This window comes from Festucalex cinctus, chromosome 1, assembly GCF_051991245.1.
Source record: "Festucalex cinctus isolate MCC-2025b chromosome 1, RoL_Fcin_1.0, whole genome shotgun sequence".
Classification (NCBI taxonomy): Eukaryota; Metazoa; Chordata; class Actinopteri; order Syngnathiformes; family Syngnathidae; genus Festucalex; species Festucalex cinctus.
Genome location: NC_135411.1, coordinates 24,549,201 through 24,570,878, shown reverse-complemented (window position 1 = coordinate 24,570,878; position 21,678 = coordinate 24,549,201). Strand labels below are relative to the sequence as shown.

Genomic DNA, 21,678 nt, shown 5'->3' with positions numbered 1-21,678 from the left:
GGCAACGTCGCCATCAATCATCAGTCAACTTCCTGAGAGGTCAGACGAAACCCTCGATGGCGAACCTCTGACCCTCGGCTCATCTGCACTCTTCACAAGCTTCCTCCTCTAGCAAGTCCCTTTTTTGTGCTAACATGATCCTTGATTATGATTTTGAAATCTCTCTGTGAGTAGTAGCCTATATTATGTATGGACAGTTACTGACATGAGAATACTTCAAAAATCTCACAAGTGTTTTTTATTTTAATCTATTTTTAGCTGAGCTGCTAGCTACAACAACACAAAAAACTTTAAATTCTGCTTTAAATACAAATTATAAATGAGAAAATTGCATCTAAATGACCGCACTCTAATGGATAAGTGGTCATGTGATGATCATTCCACTACGCTGATGAGGCAGATGGTGTCGTCTTCTTCCCAGGTGACATCACTTTCTCCTCACATCTGCTTCCAAGCTGTTGACACATGACCTTCACCTGGAGGTCGTCCATGTCTTTTCCTTCCTCACTTTGTGTTGTTCTCCGGATGGAAACCTTTTGAACCTCAGCTACTGCTACATAGCGTTTTGGATCACATATCGCCACTGTCGTGCAGAATCCTAGAACCTCCATAATGACATCTATTCAGGAAATTAAAGAATAAAAAATGAAATTAACCAGCAATAATTATACCTCTCGGCTTTGTGAGGGAAGAGACAGAATTCTACAACACTTCTCAAACATTTTGATTAATAGCTTTGTTCTCGAGCTATTTGAAACACTTTTGATAGGTTAACAACACGTAAAAATAAAGCAGTAAAAATAAAGTGGACACAGACCATTTGCACTGAATTATGAAAAAATATTAAATTTACCATATACAAACACCGTTTGTATACTATATATATATATATATATATATATTTAACAGAGACAATATGGTAATGGGGCAGTAGCATGTCTGGAACAATGACACCAACTGTCATGGCCTGGGTCGCATGCGCCAGAGTACATGACCTGTTATGTGTCTGTTTACAAAACGTGATGTTCGTGATGTTAACCTTTAATCCTTTAGGTGATGTCGGGGACCTATGTGAGGTCGTTCTTTAGTCCTTTACGAAATACTGTCTGTGGATGCAGGCTGAGAATTGTGTGTGGTTTTGGCGGATTATTGTCCAACTGTCCCGTGTACAGCATCTCTGAGTGTCTTCCTCTCGATGTGAATAAATGGAGAAAATCTTATTTGTGTCTGCATTTGGGATCCAAACCTTTCAGTACACAACACCAACAGGGCTTAGCAATGCGGCTAACATGGCTCTATGAAATGTTAAACTTTGGTGCTGCGATAAAATAAGCTAACAGTGGCACTATCAAAAATACAACTGATGCTAATAACAGTGATAGCAATGTTGCTAAAAGGGCTAGCACTATTGGTAACAAAAATACTAATGTTCAAGACAAAAAAATGCTAACAGTGGTGCTAGCCATGTTGCTAAAATGATGCTGTCGTAGGGCTCGCAATACTACTATCCAGGCGATAGTGATTGCCAACAAGAGGACATGACAAGTCACATTTAGCAAGAAAGTACTTTTTATTCTACATTTTGATATGTACACAACAAGCGACTTATGATAACATGACGAAGAAAAATAAACAATTGCACATCAGCTTCCTTTTTTCATCCTATTTGAAAAAAAGAAGAGAGAGAAAAAAACTCACGATACCAATATCGCTCCAAGGTGGCCTATGAATCACTTGCTCCAAAATAGCCGCAGTGGTGCTAATAGTCCAAACAAAATTGAGGAAGGAGTACCAGGATTTCATGAACTACTGTAGTATTAAAAAGACTATAAGCAAAAGTCGCATCCTGCGTGTAAAATGTGACATCATCATCATCATCATCAGGCACTTAGCTATGTTGCACTCCATTACTGAGACGACCGCAGAGACCTGTTTTCCATCACATCCTAACTGTGGCAACCACAGACTTCATTTTGCCTTTTCAACTTGTTTACACACACAAAACAGAGAAAAGACAAAAACAAACAAACACAAACAAAAAAAAAACCCTGAAAAGTTTCACGTGTTCAGAGTAATATGTTGATGCTAACTAGCGATCTAGCCTAGTCTGGAACGCAAAGCATGATGGCAAAATATTTGATTACAAAACTTTTATGGCTTCTTTGGAGAGTTTGAGAAATTAAATGTATTTGACTTAATACATTCTTAGATATTTCTCTTCATGTTAGTAGCTTAGCTTAGCTAAACTTTTAGCAGCAGCGAAGGTAATATTTTGTCAAAAACTACATGGAATGGAATTAACTTCAATCGGAAGTAATTGACAACATGACCAACAAAGATGCTAACAAGGTGGTCGCATAATTGGTGGTGGGGGGGGCATCAGCGTTGGCAATCACGACATTAACAGTGGTCGTAGCAAAATGAGCCTCATTCACCAACAGTGCATCCCCACACAAATTTATGCTTAAATCGTGCATAATCAGGGATTCACCAATACAGTATTGATTCTTGAATTTGTGTGCTCTGCAAACAAATTTAGAATCACCTCAGACTATGCAACCACATTCTCAAAATTAAACGTTTGAATTCAATAATGTTGTCTGTTTCTGTGTTCAGAAAGCTTTCCGATGATACCAACCTTTTGAAAATAGGTTGACGGTGAAGTAACTTTTCTCTTGCATCTTTATAAACCTCACATCTACTATCAAACAGATGTCCTGTTAGAGGGGAAATAGGGGCACATTTTGTGCTGAATAAATTCTGATGAACTCACAAAGGCGTGGTGGCAAAAAGAAAATTGGCCGGTATGCATGTGTCAGGAATCTGACAGTGATTTTGCCAGTAAACTGAACTTGTGTGCAGAGTAACAAGCTTTCTATGCATTTATTAGTGAATGAGGTCCAATGATGCTATCATTGGTGCCAGCGACGTTGCCAACAATGATGCTAATCATCAATGTTACTCACAAAGCGCTCACAGTGTTCCTAAAATAGATGCTAACAGCGGTAAGAGAAACACGGCGAATAGTGATGCTAACAAGGTCCTGACAATGTCACTAACAAAACATTAACAGCCAACAAGGCCACGATAATGTCGCTAAAAGGGTGCTAGTACTGTTGCGTGATGACACATGCTAGATAGTTAACATGCTAAGGCCCGATTGTGTCAAAACGAGCTAATTTGTGGTCGTCTTTGCGTCTGCTTCTTTCTTGTGATGCGGGCAGCAGGTGGCTGGCGATGAAAAATTCAGTGTAGAGAGCAGCTCGTGAAAGGACGCAGAGGGGGAGGAGGGTGACAATGAAGTGGGAGAGGGGGAGGATGATGAAGGCATGGAGGTAGGCTAATGAACAACATCGACAGCCCGGAGCGGCAAGCAGGCCAGCGAGTCGAGCCCAGAGTGGAGGGGAGGATTAGCTGGGGGGGTTAGGCAGCACATCAGAGCTGTCAACACTTCCTGGCAGAGCCTCCTCCACAGAGACAGCACCTCATTCATTATTTATGAAAGGGGAGGGACTTTTATTTTTATTAGCGACACACTGTCCCCCTTTTTATTCATCTCATTTGGGAGACAAATCTTATTTTGGGAAAGGGAACAAGAAGTTGACCGAATCAGGGCATGCAGGTCGCGGCGATTAATACGTTAGCAACACAAAAGTCAACACTAACACTCTTGTTTGGGGAGAACTCTTCTTGTGGAAGCAGGAAGACTGAATGTACCATAGCACTGAAGAGGAAAATAAAAATAAAAAACCTTCACAAATCCGTCACTGTACTCTTTTCTCAATGAATAACTCTTATTTTGGTAAAACAGGCAGTAGCTTGATATGCAGGCTACGTTGGTTAGCATGTTAGCATAGCATCGAGGCGGAGTACAAAAGTTAAACATCCATGGATCAGGAAGTTAAATGTAGATATGTAGGCTATGCTAGTTAGCATGATAGCTTAGCTTTGAGGTGCAAAATAAAATTAAAACCCTTCACTGTGTACATTTCTTCCTATTAAGTCCTGGTAAGATGAATCGGAAGTAGATGAAACGTCACGATCCAGGCAGGCTAGCATGTTAGCCTAGTACTGAGGTGGAAACCAAAAAAAATTGTCAATTGTTCGAAACAAGGCACCAGTTGTGTGCGTCGATCCATTCGAGGTTCCAACAACGGGCCGCTGAGTCTCGGTTCACAGAATGGATACCGTTCACAAGCGCGTCACAAAATGGACGCCTTGGACTCGAGGCTAAGATGGGCGCTAACCCTCAGGAATAAAAGAGTCGTCCTTTCTCCGAGCCGATGCGGTTGAGTCTGGCGAGCTGCGAGGGCGAAGGCGGCACGTCGTGGCGGTACGGGCCCTTGGGGGATGCCACCGGGGAGGCCAGCGGGTCCCTGGCGGGGGCCCGGTCCTTGGCCTCCAGCTCTCGCCGCCTCTGCTCCTGCCGGAGGAGCTCCTGTGCCTCCAGGAGGACCCTGGCGTTGACGTTGGCCACGCTGGGGAAGCCGTTGCGGGAGCCTTGGTAGCTGGAGTAGCGAGGATTGTCTTTGGCCGTCTGGAAGACCTCGCCGGCCGGGTACGACTTTTCCCAAGAGTCCTGAGAGATGGAGCTGGGATTCTTCCGGGGTTGGCTAAAGACCAAAATAAACCCAAATGTTAGAAAACAGATTAAATAGTGGAAGTTTACTCTAAAACTAGTCATTAAGTGAAGACAATTACATCTTGTGTATTTAAAATAACCACAACTTTGTTTTTCGCTAGCTTAATTCTAATAGCCTAACACACAATGCAAAACAAACACCATAGACAGGCTAACAATTAGCATCAATATAGTCACAATATTCACACTTCAAGCAACAGATAGAGGTAAAAATCTGCGATATAGTGACCATAGTTTATTCTTATACTTGCATAGGGTTTAAATAAAGTGATGAAAACATCATTTTTAAGTACAATCATTTAATATAATAAAAGTATTCTTCAGCGCTTGTTGCCACTCTCTTGCGGTCAAAGAATGTATTGATGACAACAATTTGAAGAAACATGAAATAGTTGAAACATTAAAAAACTAAAACTTTCCATTACATTTTCAGAAACAAATTAATTACTAATTTTTCTTCAGTAATTCACGATCAGGGTTGAGGAATCCCGGTCCAGGAAGTAAAAACCCTACCATAGATTGGCTTTAGCCACAGGTGTTTCTACTCAACTGGCAGCTAAACGAGCTCATCTCCACCTGTTGAGTAGAAGCTACTGTTGCTAACCTATTTTGTGGAAATGGATTCCGCAAGCCTTTTCACAATAACATTCCCCAAACTTTTCATTCATTACAACCTATTTTAAAACAGCTAACAGTAGCAGTTTACAGCTCAGAAAGAAACCGAAATTTCATTATATTTTGGGAATGTTCATAATTTACACTTAACTGTTGTGAAAATTACAGTTTAAAAAAAAAACAAGCAGGTGAGGCTTTGTAGTAGTAATACTGTCAAACACAATAGTATAAATAATACATAAATAAATAAATAAAAAAGGAGAGGAATCTCAAAATGAACGAGCGCCACCTGTCACCTCCTAGTCTACCAACAATGAGCGTATTTATCAACCAGCATGAACTAAACACGCAATAGGTCGTCGTCCTCACACGCGTTTGGACGTGAGCATCAAAGCGTACGCGTCTTATTTTCTTCCTTTCAAGGGACGCCGCTGCCTTCTCCGTTGCCGCTATCTGTCGCCGCCCGCTGAGCCGCATCGGAAAATAAAGCTCGGGGTTTCTTCTCCTGCACGCTCCGACGCTTTACAATCTTCTCGGTCGTCACGCTCTCATTTCATTTGGACAAAGATGGCCGTGCATGAGCATGAAGGCGGTGAGCGTGCACGTGACAAACATATCAACAAACACGCACTCGTGTAGTCATACAAAAAATGAACATGAACATACAAACATATATGGGTATGAATTAACTTACGTGACATATAGAGCTACATGAACATACAGTGCCTTGCAAAAGTATTAACCCCCCTTGAACTTTTTGACCATTTGTCACATGCCAGGTTTCAGTTTTTTTTTTTGGTGAATAATCAACACTAAGTGGGACACAATCTTTAACCTTTTTTAATCATTAAAATATTGTATAAATTTCGTTCCACTTACACAATTGTGTCAATAGGTCAAAAGTTGCAAGGGGGGCTAACGTGAACATAGATAAACATCAACATACATATTCAAGGAAATGATGGTGCGTTCAGGAACTTCTGTAATTCTTACCGTGGCAGCGAGCTATACTGCCGCTGAGCCTGAGTGAAAGAATCTTCCTGCCTCTGACGCTGCATCTGAACCTCCACCGACACAGAGTGACGACCTGGCTGCCCTGCCGCCGCCGCCGCGCTGGGACCGTTGGACTGGAAATGACATCATCATTATGCGATATGTGAAAAAATGACCAAGTAGATAAAATCCATTTGACCACTGTCATGGAGTCATTGGCGTTAAACATTTCCAGAATATATGGCGCCCTTTTGTATGTTGTCAAAGTAGTCTTTTATTTACAACTGATCTGAGTTATGTTCATCATTTTTTGGTCAAAAATAAAGAATATATTATTTCAAAGGCCAGATTGCCCAGCTCTATCATCAGTGAATAACGTCACTTAAAAATATTGACTGTTCACTAACAGGTTTTAGCTTTTATCTCTTAATCCCCCCCGCCCACCCCCCACCACCAAACAGTTAGCGATTTTTTTTTCAAAATATATGTATAGGAAAAAAAAAAAAAAATATATATATATATATATATATATATATATATATATATATATATATATATATATATATATATATATATATATATATATATATATATATATATATATATATATATATATATATATATATATATATTTTTTAACTTTTCTGGAAGATGATTTTTGATTCAAAGTTAATGCTAAGAAAAAAAAGTCTGAACTTGTTTGGAAAGAAAAAGAGAAGTGGAAAAGGGGAAGCACTTTTTTTTGCACATTTTCCCACGTTACTTGTATATATAGAAATATTACCATTATTCCTATAGAAGTTGATTTAAAGTTAATAATGGGTACAAAATGAAAAAAATAAAAAATAAAGCTTGTTTTGGCATCAGATGAAATAAAGGGAATTTATTAAGAAAAAGAATCAATGAAAATTGTTTGGGGAAAAAAAATAAAATAAAAATGAGATAGAACACTTTTTAGGTATTTTACCATTTTCCCTGCATCATATGTCTCGAAATAAACATTTCTAAGGAACTTAATTTGGGAGACATTTGCTATGAAGAAGAATAAACCACACACCAACAGGAAAATAAACAATACAATTTTATTTTACTGACCTAACCTAGCCTGACAATGAAGTCAACACGCAGCCACTTACCCGACAATGATGGTGTCATGATGTCATAATGGCGGTCAGGTGACAACAAATAAGACAGGAGGGGACGGAGTGAAGGGAGAAGCATGCCAGACAACTCGGACAAAAGTTACTGAGGATGATGATGATGAAGTTGTTAGTCAAGGTTAATTCATGGACAAGCACAACATCACGGCCATATAACGACAGGGGTTAAACTCCACCTCCTTTGCCTGCGCGACACTCGCAACTATGGGCAAGTCATGGAGGCAAAGCTTCATCATTTTTGCTACAGAACGGAAGCAAACATGCTCAGGATTGATTTTGGTTGATAAAGATAAAAATGCATCATTTATCTCAGTTAAAAAATTGATTTATCACAACTAAAATAAGTGTTACCAATATATTAAACACACTTTTTATTGTATTAATGAATGAATCAAATATTCATGTGGTTTAGTGAAGGTGCCTGGAATGAAAATGTGTCTTTTTTTTTTATAAAACTTATTTTTGTATTATTTTTCATGTATTATTGATTTGTCCCCAATAAATAAAGAACATTACTACAATAAGACATTCTGTGTATGCCTTAAACACATCTGCATTCGTTTTATTCATTAGTGAATTTATCTCAGTAAATAATTGGTCAATTTATTGGAAATAAAATTAAGTCAGAAACTAAAAATATTTCCTTTCTTAGAAAGAAAAAAAAAAAAAAAAAAGAAAGAAACTAAAAATATTTTACATATAAATGAAACTATTTTACCCATACATTAAACATTTATTCCCTTCATTAAATAATTGGTTAATTAATGATAATCCATTTTGAATAAACTTGAAATGTAAAATATTTTAGTACTGAGAAACTATATTGTACAAATGGTTGTTTGTTTTGTGTGGACTAATGGATGGATTTTCATAATTTCAAATCCAAGCAGGGAGATTCCGTGAAAGAAAGAGGAAAAAAAACAAAAAACATCACCGACGTCAACAAAGATGTCATTGTCACAATTCATTGCTTTGGACAAGCATGAGCGCTCCCAAACGTTTGTTGTCATTCCTCTAAAAGAAGCAAACGTGTCAGAAAAAAGTTTTTATTACGCAGACACAAAAGAGAAGAGATTTTCGGCTCTCATTGACTAAAAGATCGAAATCTAAAAGATGAACCTAAGCAGCACATCGACAAACATAAAAAAGTGGATAGTGAAAATGTTAGCTAAAAACATTACATTTCTCCGTCTGAACATCAATTGTACACCACAAAAGTCAAATTGCTGGCCGTTGAATATATAAAAATGAAAACGAGTTCATCGCATAATCATTTTAACATGACGACAGCACACAAACATTTCGCATTAAAATTGGCTCAGAAATACAAATAATCCACGTTTGATCATTATGCTCATTAAAAGTTTGAAAAGGCAACACAAAAACAACTGACAACATGACGGTCAAAACACATTCACAGACAAAAACTGACAACTTGGTGGGCGTGTCCATGTGGATGACTGACAGGAACTAAGGACCAATGAGATTAGTGATGTGAGCATGCCAAACAGTCCGAAGGGGTGTGCACGAGCTTTGTTAGCGTCGGGAGGACGTTCGGTCAAGTCTCCTTGACGGTTAGTGGTGGTTAGCGTCCTGTCGCTAACGGTGTTAGCATCCCGACATCAGACACTCACCCATGGCTGCTCGAAGCTGAACGCTCGCCTGCGGTCGTCGTCGCTGGCGTCGTCCGGAACGTTTTGCGCCTGCTGGAACTCCTCCCTCAGCCGCTGTATCCGGTCGTGGTTGCTCGGGGCCACGCGGTTGCTAAAAGGACACACACACATTGAGCAGTCAGTGTGTTTGTGAGAGTTTGTGTGCGAGTCTGAGCATTGGAGAAAGAATGATGAATGAGAGCGTGCCTGTAAATGAATGTAAATTCTGAGAAATATAGATGGCTGAGAGTTGTCTTGAGGATTTGTGTGGTGTGTATGTGAGAGAGTAACAAAGTGAGTGGGTGCGAGTACTAGTGTGTGAGAGTGATCATGAGAGGGGGAATGTGCACGCCTTTCTGAGTGTCAATGTGTGAGTTTATGCATGAGTGAGTCAATATGTGTATGTGAGAGAGATGAGGGTGAGTATGAATTTGTGAGAGTGCATGACTGATTTGTGTGAGTGTGAGTCTGTCAGTGTGTTTGAATTATTGAGTTTGTGAATGTGTTTGAATCAGTGTGTATGTTCGCGTGAGATGAGTGAGAGAGATGAGTAAGTGTCTGCGTGAGTGTGTATGTGTGCGAGTGCATGATTGAGTGGTGTGTGAGGGAGAAAGACAATAGTGAGTGTAAAATTGTGGATGAATGTGAGTGTGCATGGTTTTCAATGCGAGTTTGTGTGAGTGCATGACTGATTTTTGTGTGTCAGTATATGTATGAGAGATGTGTGAGAGGAGCATTTGCACGTGACTGATTCCTGTGTGTCTGAGTGTGAGTCTGTGAATGTGTTTGTGAGAGATGAGAATCTTTGAGTCTCTATGCAAGTCAGTAAGTGTGTGTATGAGTGTTATGTGTGAGATGAAAGTATGAGTGAGATGAGTTAGTGTTTCTGTGTGTGTATGTGTTAGAGTGCATATTTGAGTGTGTGTGAGAGAGGGATAGAATAGTGAGTGTGCTAACCTCCGAGTGAGAATGAGAGAGTATGAGAGAGCAGAATGTAAGGCGTCTCTGGCTGGTGTCAATCAAAAGTGATCGTCCAATCAGACGGCACCCCCAATGAAGCGTGTATATCAATGACATCATTTATGCAAATAAGGCGTGGAGACGTTGCCTTCGTGGCTTGTCGTAAAAGTGACGCTCAAATGAACACAAACGCTCCCGTGCTGCATTTTCAAATATGCAACATTATGGTTTCAAAGCTCATAATAATTAATAAGACTTTTTAATTAAAGGACATTGTAATTAAATGTTTAATTAGGAGGAAGAGGAGGAGGACGTCAACGCATGTTGTTGAATGCTAAATAAAAACTGAGGAACATAAACAGGACAAGACACACACAGTCACTCACTACTCTCACTTTACTTCCCATTTTTGTGACATGCTGAAAAAATAAAATAAAATAAGCACTTTGAGATATGTTAGAGGCGTAAAGGAAATAAATGATGTTAGTGCTTTTAACCAGCGGGTCCTTTTGGTTGCGTGTTTACTTTCAAGCGTTGACTCATCGCGCTTCGACTCGCTCGCACTTGACGGCGCCCGTTGAAGTCGTCCGCCCCCGCCGGGCGCCGCTCGCCGCCCACGTCCGGCGACCGGGCCGCCGCGTTGCTTTCAGAAGGCCGGCCGGCCGGTCGCTGGCGGCCTCCCCGCGGTCGGCGAGAGCGCAGCCTGCCGAGCGCGCTCAGATGGCGCGCCATACGCGCGTGCTCGCGCTTAGCCTTTCCGCCGCTCCCCGCTCACGCGGCGACTGCTCAACTGTCCAGTCGCCAGCATGGCCCACGTCCGTTCACAATTCTCTATTTGGGTTACAGTTTTTGATAGTTCTCATTATTTGACGTCATGTTAGTTGCTTTGCTGATGTTTCTGTCAAGAAGAATGGTATCGGATCATTTTGCAATCTGGCTTGTGGATGTTCTCATTCAACAAAGTCATTTCTATTGACATTCTCATGACATTGAATCGCTCTAGCGCAGGGGTGGCAAACTGCGGTCCTCGAGGGCCTGAGTCCTGCAGGTTTTATAGATTTCCCTACTCGTAGTGCAGCTGATTCCAATTAACAGGCTCGTTATCAGGCTTCTGCAGAGCTTGCTGATGAGCTGATCATGAATCAGCTGTGTTGAAGAAGGGAAATATCCAAAACCTGCAGGACTGCGGCCCTCGAGGACCGGATCTCGCCACCCCTGCTCTAGCGGTTTCAAACATTTTTCTCAAAACATTCAGAGGATTTCTCATGTTTTTTTCCCCCCTAATATTTTTTACCTTTTTTTTTTTTTTTTTTTTTTAAATTATTGATTAATTATAGTAGAAAATGTTTGTCATAACATTCTTTGATTTTTTTTGTACATTTTTCCAATATTTGCCTTTTTCTTTTGTATTTTACACTAAAAATATTTCCATGGTTGCCTCATTTCATTGCATTTCATTTTCAAAAACATTTTCTGTCAATTCTAAAATTATTTTCTCATTTTTGTAATACTCTGGTTATTGTATTTTTTTCCTGATGTATCTTTTTCTTTTTCTTTTTTTTAAATGAATTTGTATTTAATTGTATTGTATTTTTCATCTATATTTTTGTGCAATACTTTATTATATTTTAATATATTATTATATTTTATATTTTTCTTATTATATTTATTTTAGTTTAATATTGGGAATTATGATATAAAATGTTATAATATTCTAGGATTTCAGGGGGATATTTTTTTGACTGCATTTCACATCTAATGTGTAAATATTGCTTCCTAAGATTGTATTTTTTCTGTTACATTTTTTATTTTTTTTTAGATACACTTTGGCTTGATTTCTCATGTGTTTCCCCTAATATATATATTTTTTTTTTTTTTTTTTTTTTTTTTTTTTAAATTATAGTATAAAATGCTTGTCATAAAATTCTTGGTTTGTTTTTTGTACGTATGTTTCCAATATTTATTTTTATTTTTTTATTTTACACCAAAAATATTGCCATGGTCTCATTTTATTGCATTTCATTTTCAGAAACATTTTCTGTCAATTATATATTTCCTCACATTTTTGTAATACTCTGGTTATTGTATTTTTTCCCCTGATGCATCTTTTATATTTTAATGTATTTGTATTGTATTTTTCATCCATATTTTTGTACAATATTTTGCATTATTTTTCTTATTATATTTATTTTTGTGTTTAATATTGGGAATTATGATATAAAATGTCACAATATTCTAGGATTTTGGGGGGATATTTTTTTGAATGAGTAAATATTGTATTTTTTTCTAGTACGTTTTTTTTTAAAGATATACTTTGACTTGTTTTCTCACATTTTTTGTAAGGTTTTTTTTTTTTTTTTTAGGATAAAACATAAATATTTTTACTTTTGTGGGGGGAAAATTAGTTTTCATTAATTCTGCTTTTATTATTTCCTGACATTATTGTTATGAATTATTGTACAAAATGAGAATTCTTGATATTTGTACAATAAGTATCAATAAAAAAAAAAAAGCCTAACATTTTATTTGTTGAACATTTAGAATGATTGTCTTCCATTTTCCTTGTAACATTCAAATATTTTGCTGTCTTGCTGTGCAGACTTGGATTGGCCGTTTCAAATTGAAATGTATCGGCCATCCGCGGTGCCAGAAAGCCGCTTAATGGGCAGGGAAAGCTGAGGAGAATCCGGATGACCCGCGACTCAACATCTTGTTGATGCGAGCGCTGTTAATCTCTGCAGTGTCAACACAAACGCTTTGTCGAGCATGCTAATCCTCAGCTAATGGTTAGCATCCATCCATTCCTGCGTGTTCCCATTTGGAAGCAAAACGTTGCCGTGGTAACGCATAAGGATGATGACACATTTTTTGCCATTGGAATTCTATTTCAAATATTTTTGTACTTTCGTTGAATTATTTTCTTTTATTTTCTTTAATAGTATAGTTTTTAAATTTGTTGTAATAATTTTTAAAATTTGGCCATTTTCTAGTTAATTTGTCCTGTATGTTTAATATTTTTTTATGTAATATGTATGCAACCTTGAAAATGTTAGTCCCCCCAACATTGGTGTATTTTCATCCAATGTGTATATATATATATATATATATATTAGGGGTGTAAAAAAAAAAAATCGATTCGGCGATATATCGCGATACTACATCGCGCGATTCTCGAATCGATTCAATAATCGGCAGAATCGATTTTTTTTTTTTTTTTTTTTTTTTTTTTTTTTAGGATTCACACCTTGAGCATGGAAGAATGTTATATGAACGGCACATTAAGCCTTAATATTTTTATTTTAATGCTGTTCAAATGTGAAACAGATTGCAAACTGTTTGTGTACAGTGGCTCACGGTTATAAGCCTCAAGTTTTAGATAAATATATTCATACAAATCTTACAGTGTACATGTACAAATTTACTGATAGTATGTTCTAAATTTGAATGGAAAAAAATCGCAACAATCGACTTATAAATTCGTATCGGGATTAATCGGTATCGAATCGTGACCATTCGTATCGGGATTAATCGGTATCGAATCGAATCGTGACCTGTGAATCGTGATACGAATCGAATCGTCAGGTACTAGGCAATTCACACCCCTAATATATATATATATATACACACACACATATATATATATATATATATATACACACACACACACACACACATATATATATATATATATATATACACACACATATATATATATATATATATATATATATATATATATATATATATATATATATAATATTTATTTTTTTTTCCCACGGAAACGTTTTGGATACAGAGACCACGATATTAACACAACTAAAAACGTTAAAATTTAATGAATTGATGGAGTTTAACCGCCTTAAAATAATGTATTAAGCCCATCATGAAATTTTACAAATCAATATGCAAATCAAATTCCAAAAAAAGGAAAAGTGAGTACAAATTAAGAGGAGCAGATAATTTTTCCAAACCTAAATACAGAACAAAACAAAAGGAATGATTTATTTCGACCCAGGTGTCAGTTCGTGGAACAATCTGGATTATAAACCCAAATCATCTCGGTCTATTTGTATTTTTAAAGAATATATGAAGTCAAGTCAAGTCAAGTCATCTTTATTTATATCGCACTTTTTCTATCCCCTTTCATTTCTTTTTTTTTTTAAAGAATGAAATAATTTTTTTGAATTGAATTGAAATTTTATAATATTTGTAATTATTTTTGTACATTTGGTTTTACTATTTTTGGATGATTTTATTACATATTTATTTCCAAATATTCCAGATATATTTTTCTAATATTTTTACATTTTGTTTAGTAATTCATTAGTTCTAATTTTTCACTTTTCTAATAACTAGTTTAGGCTTGTAATTTTACCATTTGTCTGCTTATGTAACATTTTGTATTTTTTTGTCTAATTTGTTCACAGACGTGCCTGAACATAACAGTATTTTTCATCTCATACATGTATTTCTTTTTGGTTGCTTTTTTTTTTTTGGTTGAAATCACACACGTTGATTCGTGTGATATGGCTTTTCTATTGCAAAGTGTCACATGACCCAGGCAGCTTGTCGGTCACCTGGGGAGACAGTTACCAAGGCAACAGGGCTGCGATGTCACTTGCCGGCTCCACTGCGGCTCCTCCGGCTGGTGGGCTGCCGCCTGGCAATCGGTCAGTGTGTCAACCAGCGCCGTTGCGCTTGAGTGGAGCGCTGTTAATAACTACATGTCAAACTGATAAACCTTTTCATGTTTGGAGTTCTTCAAAATTCTTGACAACTAAATAATTTCAAATCTTCCAAATATTTTGAAGTTGTTTTTTTTTAAAGGTCCGTTAAGTTTTTTCAAAGTGGTCTAAGGTTCTTTCAAATCCTTCAAAGGCTTGTTAAGGTTCCTCAAAATACATAAAGAAAGTTTCTTGTAAATTATTTGTCATTTTAAAGTTCTTCAGTTATTTCAAGTTTCTTTTAAATCCTTTTAAACATTTAAGGTCCCTCAACGTCCTTGCATGGTAACTGTAAATACAGTGGCAGTTTACATTATTTAAACGTCAGGTAGCAAAATGGGAGAAGGGTTTGTCGGGTGTTTGGGGGTCTGCAATAGACCATCTTTGGTCGGCCATGAAGACCTCAATGTTTTGTCTACTCAAGTGAAGAAGTCTGTTTCTGATTTGAGAAAAAAATAAAAATAAAAATAAATACATAAAAAATAAACAAAAGTATATTATATATATATATATATATATATATATATATATATATATATATATATATATATATATATATTGGGGATGTAACGATATCCAAACATCACGATACGATATTATCATGATACGATAATAATCACAGTATTGTGGGAGCATTGGCGATATTTAAAAAAGATCACAATATTGTAAAAAAGAGAACTCATATTTAAAAAAAAAAACACAATATTGTGCTTTTGTACATTACAGCAATGCATATAAACCACCTACAATCTCTAATAACAATATTGAGGCACTTACTTGGTAATGCAAGCACACATTGATCGCTTCACAAGCAAATTAGGGTCCCCTTTATCTGACAATTAGCATAGATTTTAAACATAGAAGGCCAAAACATCCCTAATGAAAATTTAATTGCACTAATAAACTAGCCACGAGAGGGTGCTAGAACTGCACAAATGGAAATCAACCTGCCTTTTTTTATTCCTTCCAATTAACTCATTCACTGCCATTGACGGCAAAAGTCGTCAAATGATGCATTTTTGCTGGGCTGGCAGTGAATGTGTTAAATATTGTGAACATGATGACGACGATATTGTGGCAGTTTTAATATCACGATATTGCCCTTATCGTGACATATATATGGCTCCTGTTTGGTCACAAGTAATAAGTACTCATTTTAGAATTTGAATGGGAAAACACGCTCAAATTCCAATTCTTGAATTTAAATCAGATCAGCCTTTGGGTATAATGTGGGAGGCACAACAGTCCAGTTAATTTCTCCCTTACCTCCCCCTTTTTTCACTAAACAAACCAGACCTGCACCAAATTAAATTAAAACTCTTCAAACTAAATTTGAGCAATGATTTTGAAGAAATGAAAGCTACATACTAGACTACATTGGGCATTACTGTTCAATTTCTGTTGTCACTTTTCTGACACCAAAATCCATCATTTCCAAAGAATGACAGCACACAAACCAAATCCAATCAAGCAATATCTTTGAAGGTGACAACGGGCTGAACAACATACTTCCTGCTGCATAAAAATGACTCCAGACTACTTTGAAGGGAATAGACTCACTGATTGTTCTCCTTTTCGGACATTAAACATGCAGTCAGACATTATTATACAATGGCAGCACACCAAATTAGTCTAACAATCCATTTCAAAGAAGTTTTTCAAGCAAGAGCAGGGAGCTGTTACTGGACTACAGACTACACCAAACAACTAATCCGATATTAACCAATAATGTCAGTGCTCCAAACAGTGTCTTTCATGATGTTTTTCAAGAAAGGGATGACATATTTCAGGGAGCTAGACTTCTTACCCCATAAAAACATTCCTCCCCCCACCTTTCTGTCAAGGGAACGACACGGGGCGGGCATCAAAGAGCGCCATGGATGGAAAAGAAAAGTCAAAGGGTGTCAAGCGCACTGAAGCCTTCACGCTTCACGCCATCCCTCCGGAGGACGTCTGCTGCTGTCTGGAGAAGATATCCCAGGATGGGAAGCGTGTTTGAAGGCTGAGCGGGGAGGCAATGGCGGCGGAAGATAAAGGAAGCGAGGAAGCGAGGATGAGTCCAAGGAAGGAGGAAGATAGTAGAGGTGCAACAGGAAGGAAGTTGGAAAAGAAAACAGGGCAAAGCTGCAAATAAACAAGTTCTCTCTCCATAAATTCTGGTAGTGCACATTACAACCTCCCTCCTTTTTTTTGTACAAACATGTCAACATATGGTGTTGAGTTTTTTTTGTCTGTGGGCTTTGAGCATCAGATTAAAAAAAAACTTGTAATTTTGAAACATTTACTTCTCCAGATAATGTAATTAAGAAACAATTCTCATTTGTAATTCCTACCCAGCACCAAGTAGAGATAACCAGTAAGAAGCATGAAAAATCTCCACTTAACAGACTTGCCTGATGTTCAGAGGGAGAACATTCCATAGCAATAAAGACAAAGCTAAAAGAAAACTTTTATCATCTTGGAACATGATTTTTAAACAACAAAGTACAATACAGAATTTGTTTGTACAGAACATACTGGGAGAAAAAAAAGGAACATTGTTGTTGTGTTTGTGGGATGAAGCATATCTCGCTGGATTTAAAATCATTTGGAAAGACTTTTTTTTTTTTTTTTTTTCCTTAGGCAACTTCAATTGAATATGAATCAATCAAAACACTAGTTTTCTAGTCCCGCTACCGCCATGTTCCCATTGAACACTCCGAAGATACGGAAATTTTGATGCGGAAAAGACCATCAAAAGCGTAAAGGGTTTGCGGCTCTCGCGTTTTCTTTGCATTTTGCATTGAAAAGATGGCGAGAGGGACGGCATGCAAGGATGGATGAAATGCTGCAGGCAAATATTTTATAGATTATACAGATGCCGCTGAGGAGGCGGCTGGCGAGGGCCTCAAAGAGATTGGAAAGGATGGAGTGGGGGGGCTAACATGCTACGTCATGGTTAAGTGATTGAAGCATGGAAGAGGAGGAGGGGGGTCAGGGTTCAGACTACGTTCTGGCATCATGTGAAACCAATCCCTGGAGAACACACTGGCTGCTTGATGGCAAGCCAGGGGGGTCATAAATAAGACATTAAGGAGATTGAGGCGAGCGTGTGGGGAGCGCGGCTGGATTTAAGTGTGCCACTTCTGTTGTTAGTTGTGCGACCCGGTCGTATTTCACAGCCATGGCGTCTAATGGCTGCAAAGCTCTTCACATGTGACTGACGATTTACTGCATGGTGGCGCATCGCTACCGCCGGGGCCGCCGTTCAGTCGGTCGCCATCAGGTGACGTAGTCGTGCATCATAGCGGCAAATCACGCCGCGTTGCTATGCTCGTAAATCCGTTGCAAGAATTCACTTACAGTGAAAGCGTCGCCATTGGCGGCAGGGTTAGGGTCCACATGAGAGCAAATGTTATCAACTGTGTGTTTTGGTAAAGAACAATATATTATGTTGAGTGCAAATTTTCACAACAAAAACATGCTGAAAAGATATTTTGGGTGTTTTGGAGATTGGCACAGATTAATCTCGTTTCCATTCATTTCAATGGGGAAAGATGATTTGAGGAGAGAGCATTGTCACAGGACAAATTGAATTTAACTCATATCTCAAGGCACCACTGTATATCAAATCAATATTCCTAATTGATACTAGAAGCATAGTGGTTGAGGTGGAGTGTGCAAAAATAAATAAATAAATAAATAAATAAATAAACAAACAGATTCTCATAAGAATTGCAATTCTCAATCACTACGATTCAGAATCTATGTCCCAAAATTGATTTTATTTAATTTATTTTATATTGTCTTGTCCTTGTTTGTGTGTGCCTTTATTGGGAGTGCTGTTCATGTTGTACACAATTTGGCCTAAGGATAGTGTGTGCACACATTATCAAAAAACAACCCCTACAGTGCCAGCCAATTTCGAGCATTTGAACTCACCTTTCAAGGCAAACAGAATGTTGTGTGCTTTTATTATATACGCAATGTGGTTACCAGATGAAAGATCGCATTCCATTCATTCATTAGGAAAAAAAAGGATGTTTCTACCTTATTCCGTTCTTTAGTAATCACCATTTGAAAATAGGTAATTTGATGTGACATTGAGCGAAAATTGAAAAGGAGTAAACAAGCTTTTTGTGAAAAGATACATTTTCTCCACAACAGTGACTTTAACGCAAATATTTTTTGTTTAGTGGCGCATTGTCAATTAGGTTTAATGTGACAAAGTCTTTGATCGTTCTCTTTCGTCAGATTCCATCATATTGTTTCATTGTAATTCCATACACTGGCAGTCCATTGAAAAGAGATACAATGCTGCCATCTGCTGGCCATGGTTAGTGGTGTTTTTGGTTTCACAACCCATTGATCAGGCAGTGCTGCATTTACACGTTGCACTTCCAATTGTTAGATAAAAACAAAAAACAAAAACAAAAAACAAAAAAACAGTTGATGTCATTTAACGTTTATGGCGGCATGCATCATGATTTTACTAAACGTTATTAAACGTTTTTGGCGGTCATTGAGTTAAACTGAAGCCACATTAGAGTGTATAATAAAAAAAAAAAAGTCTCAATCAAGTTATACTAATAAAGTTAAGATATTTCTCTGTATACATTCCCAAAGTGCTTTTGTATGAATAGGCATTTTTTTTTTTTTTTGAGTGATAAAAGTGCAGTGAGTAGCGCCACTGACTTGCTAGCATTAGCAAGTCAGTGGCATTTTCCATTGTGCATTAAACTTGAGCTAGTTGCGTTCGGGAAACAAGCTAAGCAATGTGTGTGTTTGCATTTAAGTGTGCATGGATGTTGCACCTTCACAACCTACACAAGTAACAACTACGACTATTCGATTTCTTTGGTGGCATCTCAGGAAGGTAGAGAAAGAGCACAAGAAAGAGCACAAAAATCCCTTCAAGTAGGTAAGTTTTCAGCAAATATCTGAGTTAGGTTCCACGCAAAAACACAACAAAACAAAAAAAGGTGAATTTGTGAATGGTGAACAAAGTCAAATTTAAGTCAAATTTAAGGTTAAATTGTGACACAGGTACATGGAAACAACATAATGCTTTCAAGCACAAAGCATCTTGTATCACTACACCCACTAACACACCATTTGAACACAAAAAGAAACCACATCAAATCCTCTTCAAAATTTGATGTCATTTCCATGCAAATCGTGACCCCCAAATGCAAATAACAGGTTTGTTGCATCTTTTTGGGAGGTGAAATGTCATGCAGCACAAAAACGACTTTCACCTGAAATCACTGGCCAAAAAGTTGCAAACAAACCAGCATTTACAAAAGCGCTAAGCAGCTACGAGCTAGCCGTACCTTCTTCTGTGAGCGTGCGATCACTGCGTTGGTCCACGGAGCATGAACAAACATTTAAAAAAAAAACAACAAAAACAGCTCAATGTTTCATTCAATTCATTAGAAGAACTCCACAAACATTCCACAAAAAAGTATCGAGGAACCATGGCGGAATTCAAAGAGAAAGTCTGCCGTTTTGGTTTGGATAGATACATAAGTCAATCAGGTTTTTATTCTTGAAAATTAGTGACATGAAATTTGGGAGGCAAGTCTATCGATTGAGTAGACTGAGAAAAATGTCTCACAGAGACAAAAAGAAGTCTGTTGTGTTTGAAGTTGCCACTTCAGGCTTCTAAGACTAGAAATTTTGTCAGATTGTTTCCAATTTTCATCCAGTAACTAGACAGCTGAGCAGCACTTAACTGGGATTGTTTTTTGTTTTTTTTTCGGTCACTGTGTGTAGTGCGGTGGGGGCCTGTTTGTTTGTTTATTTCAGAAAATTTAGCCCCCGCAGCCAGATTCAATTAACAACATGAGCTTTATCATACTTGTCTATCATGAGTTGGCCCTCAACAATGTCTCAAGATGACACGCTCAAAACAACCTAGGAAGTGTTCCACTTTGAATAACATCTGGAAATTGACAAAATGATGCACACATTGATGCTTTAAACCAAAGACAAGTTTTTTTTAATTACTTTACTTAACATGAAGTAAGTCTAATAAGTCTTAAGAACCCATTCTGTAAAACAAACCACAACTTTTCCATTTGGTTACAACTCATTGTGTCCAATATCCATGCATCACATGTGTCATAGTAACGTCATTGATGACTCTTTGCAAACCAAATCGTTCATGACGAGTGGTTGCCGGTGTGTGTGTACGTAGCTTTTAACCATTGATCCCGTCATGAGAAATATGGAAGATGAGTTGGGCGGCGGACCGTTCCAGCCCATTGATCCGTGACAGTTTTCATTTCCCGACGGCCAGCGTGACCGCGACCTGCCCCTGGGTTCATTAGCGTAAATAATGACCAATCAATACATGTCGCACTTCCTATGGAAGTCCTCTTTAGGCTTGAGTGATGCCGCAGCGCCACGACATTAACGGCTGATCAATTTCGACAATTAAGACCCGCAGTATACACTTGAATGTTTTCATGAACAAGAAGATGGAGAGGCGGTGGGGGGGAGGGGGGGGGGGGGGCGGGGGGGATTTGAGAGGAGAATGAAAAGATGAATAAGGAGAAAGGGGAGATAGAAAACGAGAAGAAGGAAGCAGGTGTGGAAGGAGAAGATGAAGGGAAGGAAAGAATGAGAAGATTTAGAGGGAGAATGAGAAGGAAATTGAGTTGAAGGAGAATGAGAAGATGAAGAAAGTAAAAGGTGAAGATGTTGCTTGATTCCGTCACTGACGAAGAGGAAGAGGAGTTTTTTGGTTCTGAGAGTGACAACAAAGGAGAGCGAGTGGCTGACGAGGCCATTCTGAGACTGTTCGGTTCCAACACGGGGAAGAAGACTTCAACAGTACGTAGGAGGACGACGAAGACACGAGAATTACCAGTCAGGACCGACTTTTCTGCTAGAGTAGGCTGGTTATTTTTGTTACAGTAATGTCTTTTTGTACAGCCGTGTTATTAATG

The 21,678-nt window shown here is 38.0% G+C and overlaps 1 protein-coding gene across 8 annotated transcripts in view; it reads right to left on the bottom strand.

Moving 5' to 3' along the window:
• Window positions 1–1,551: 1,551 nt before the first annotated feature.
• pard3ab (par-3 family cell polarity regulator alpha, b) overlaps window positions 1,552–21,678 on the bottom strand; it is a 160,713-nt gene continuing 140,586 nt past the window's right edge. For 6 of the 8 annotated variants that reach the window (XM_077524867.1, XM_077524879.1, XM_077524886.1 and 3 more), the window contains 3 exons: window positions 9,045–9,174; window positions 6,251–6,384; window positions 1,552–4,613 (listed from right to left, as the gene is read on the bottom strand). In XM_077524867.1, the coding sequence (XP_077380993.1) occupies window positions 4,250–4,613; window positions 6,251–6,384; window positions 9,045–9,174 (628 nt within the window). In that variant the 3' untranslated portion in view covers window positions 1,552–4,249. Of the gene's footprint in view, window positions 4,614–6,250; window positions 6,385–8,442; window positions 9,175–20,058; window positions 20,082–21,678 lie in introns of those variants that run through there. The other 2 variants (XR_013284013.1, XM_077524904.1) reach the window with 2 other exon arrangements.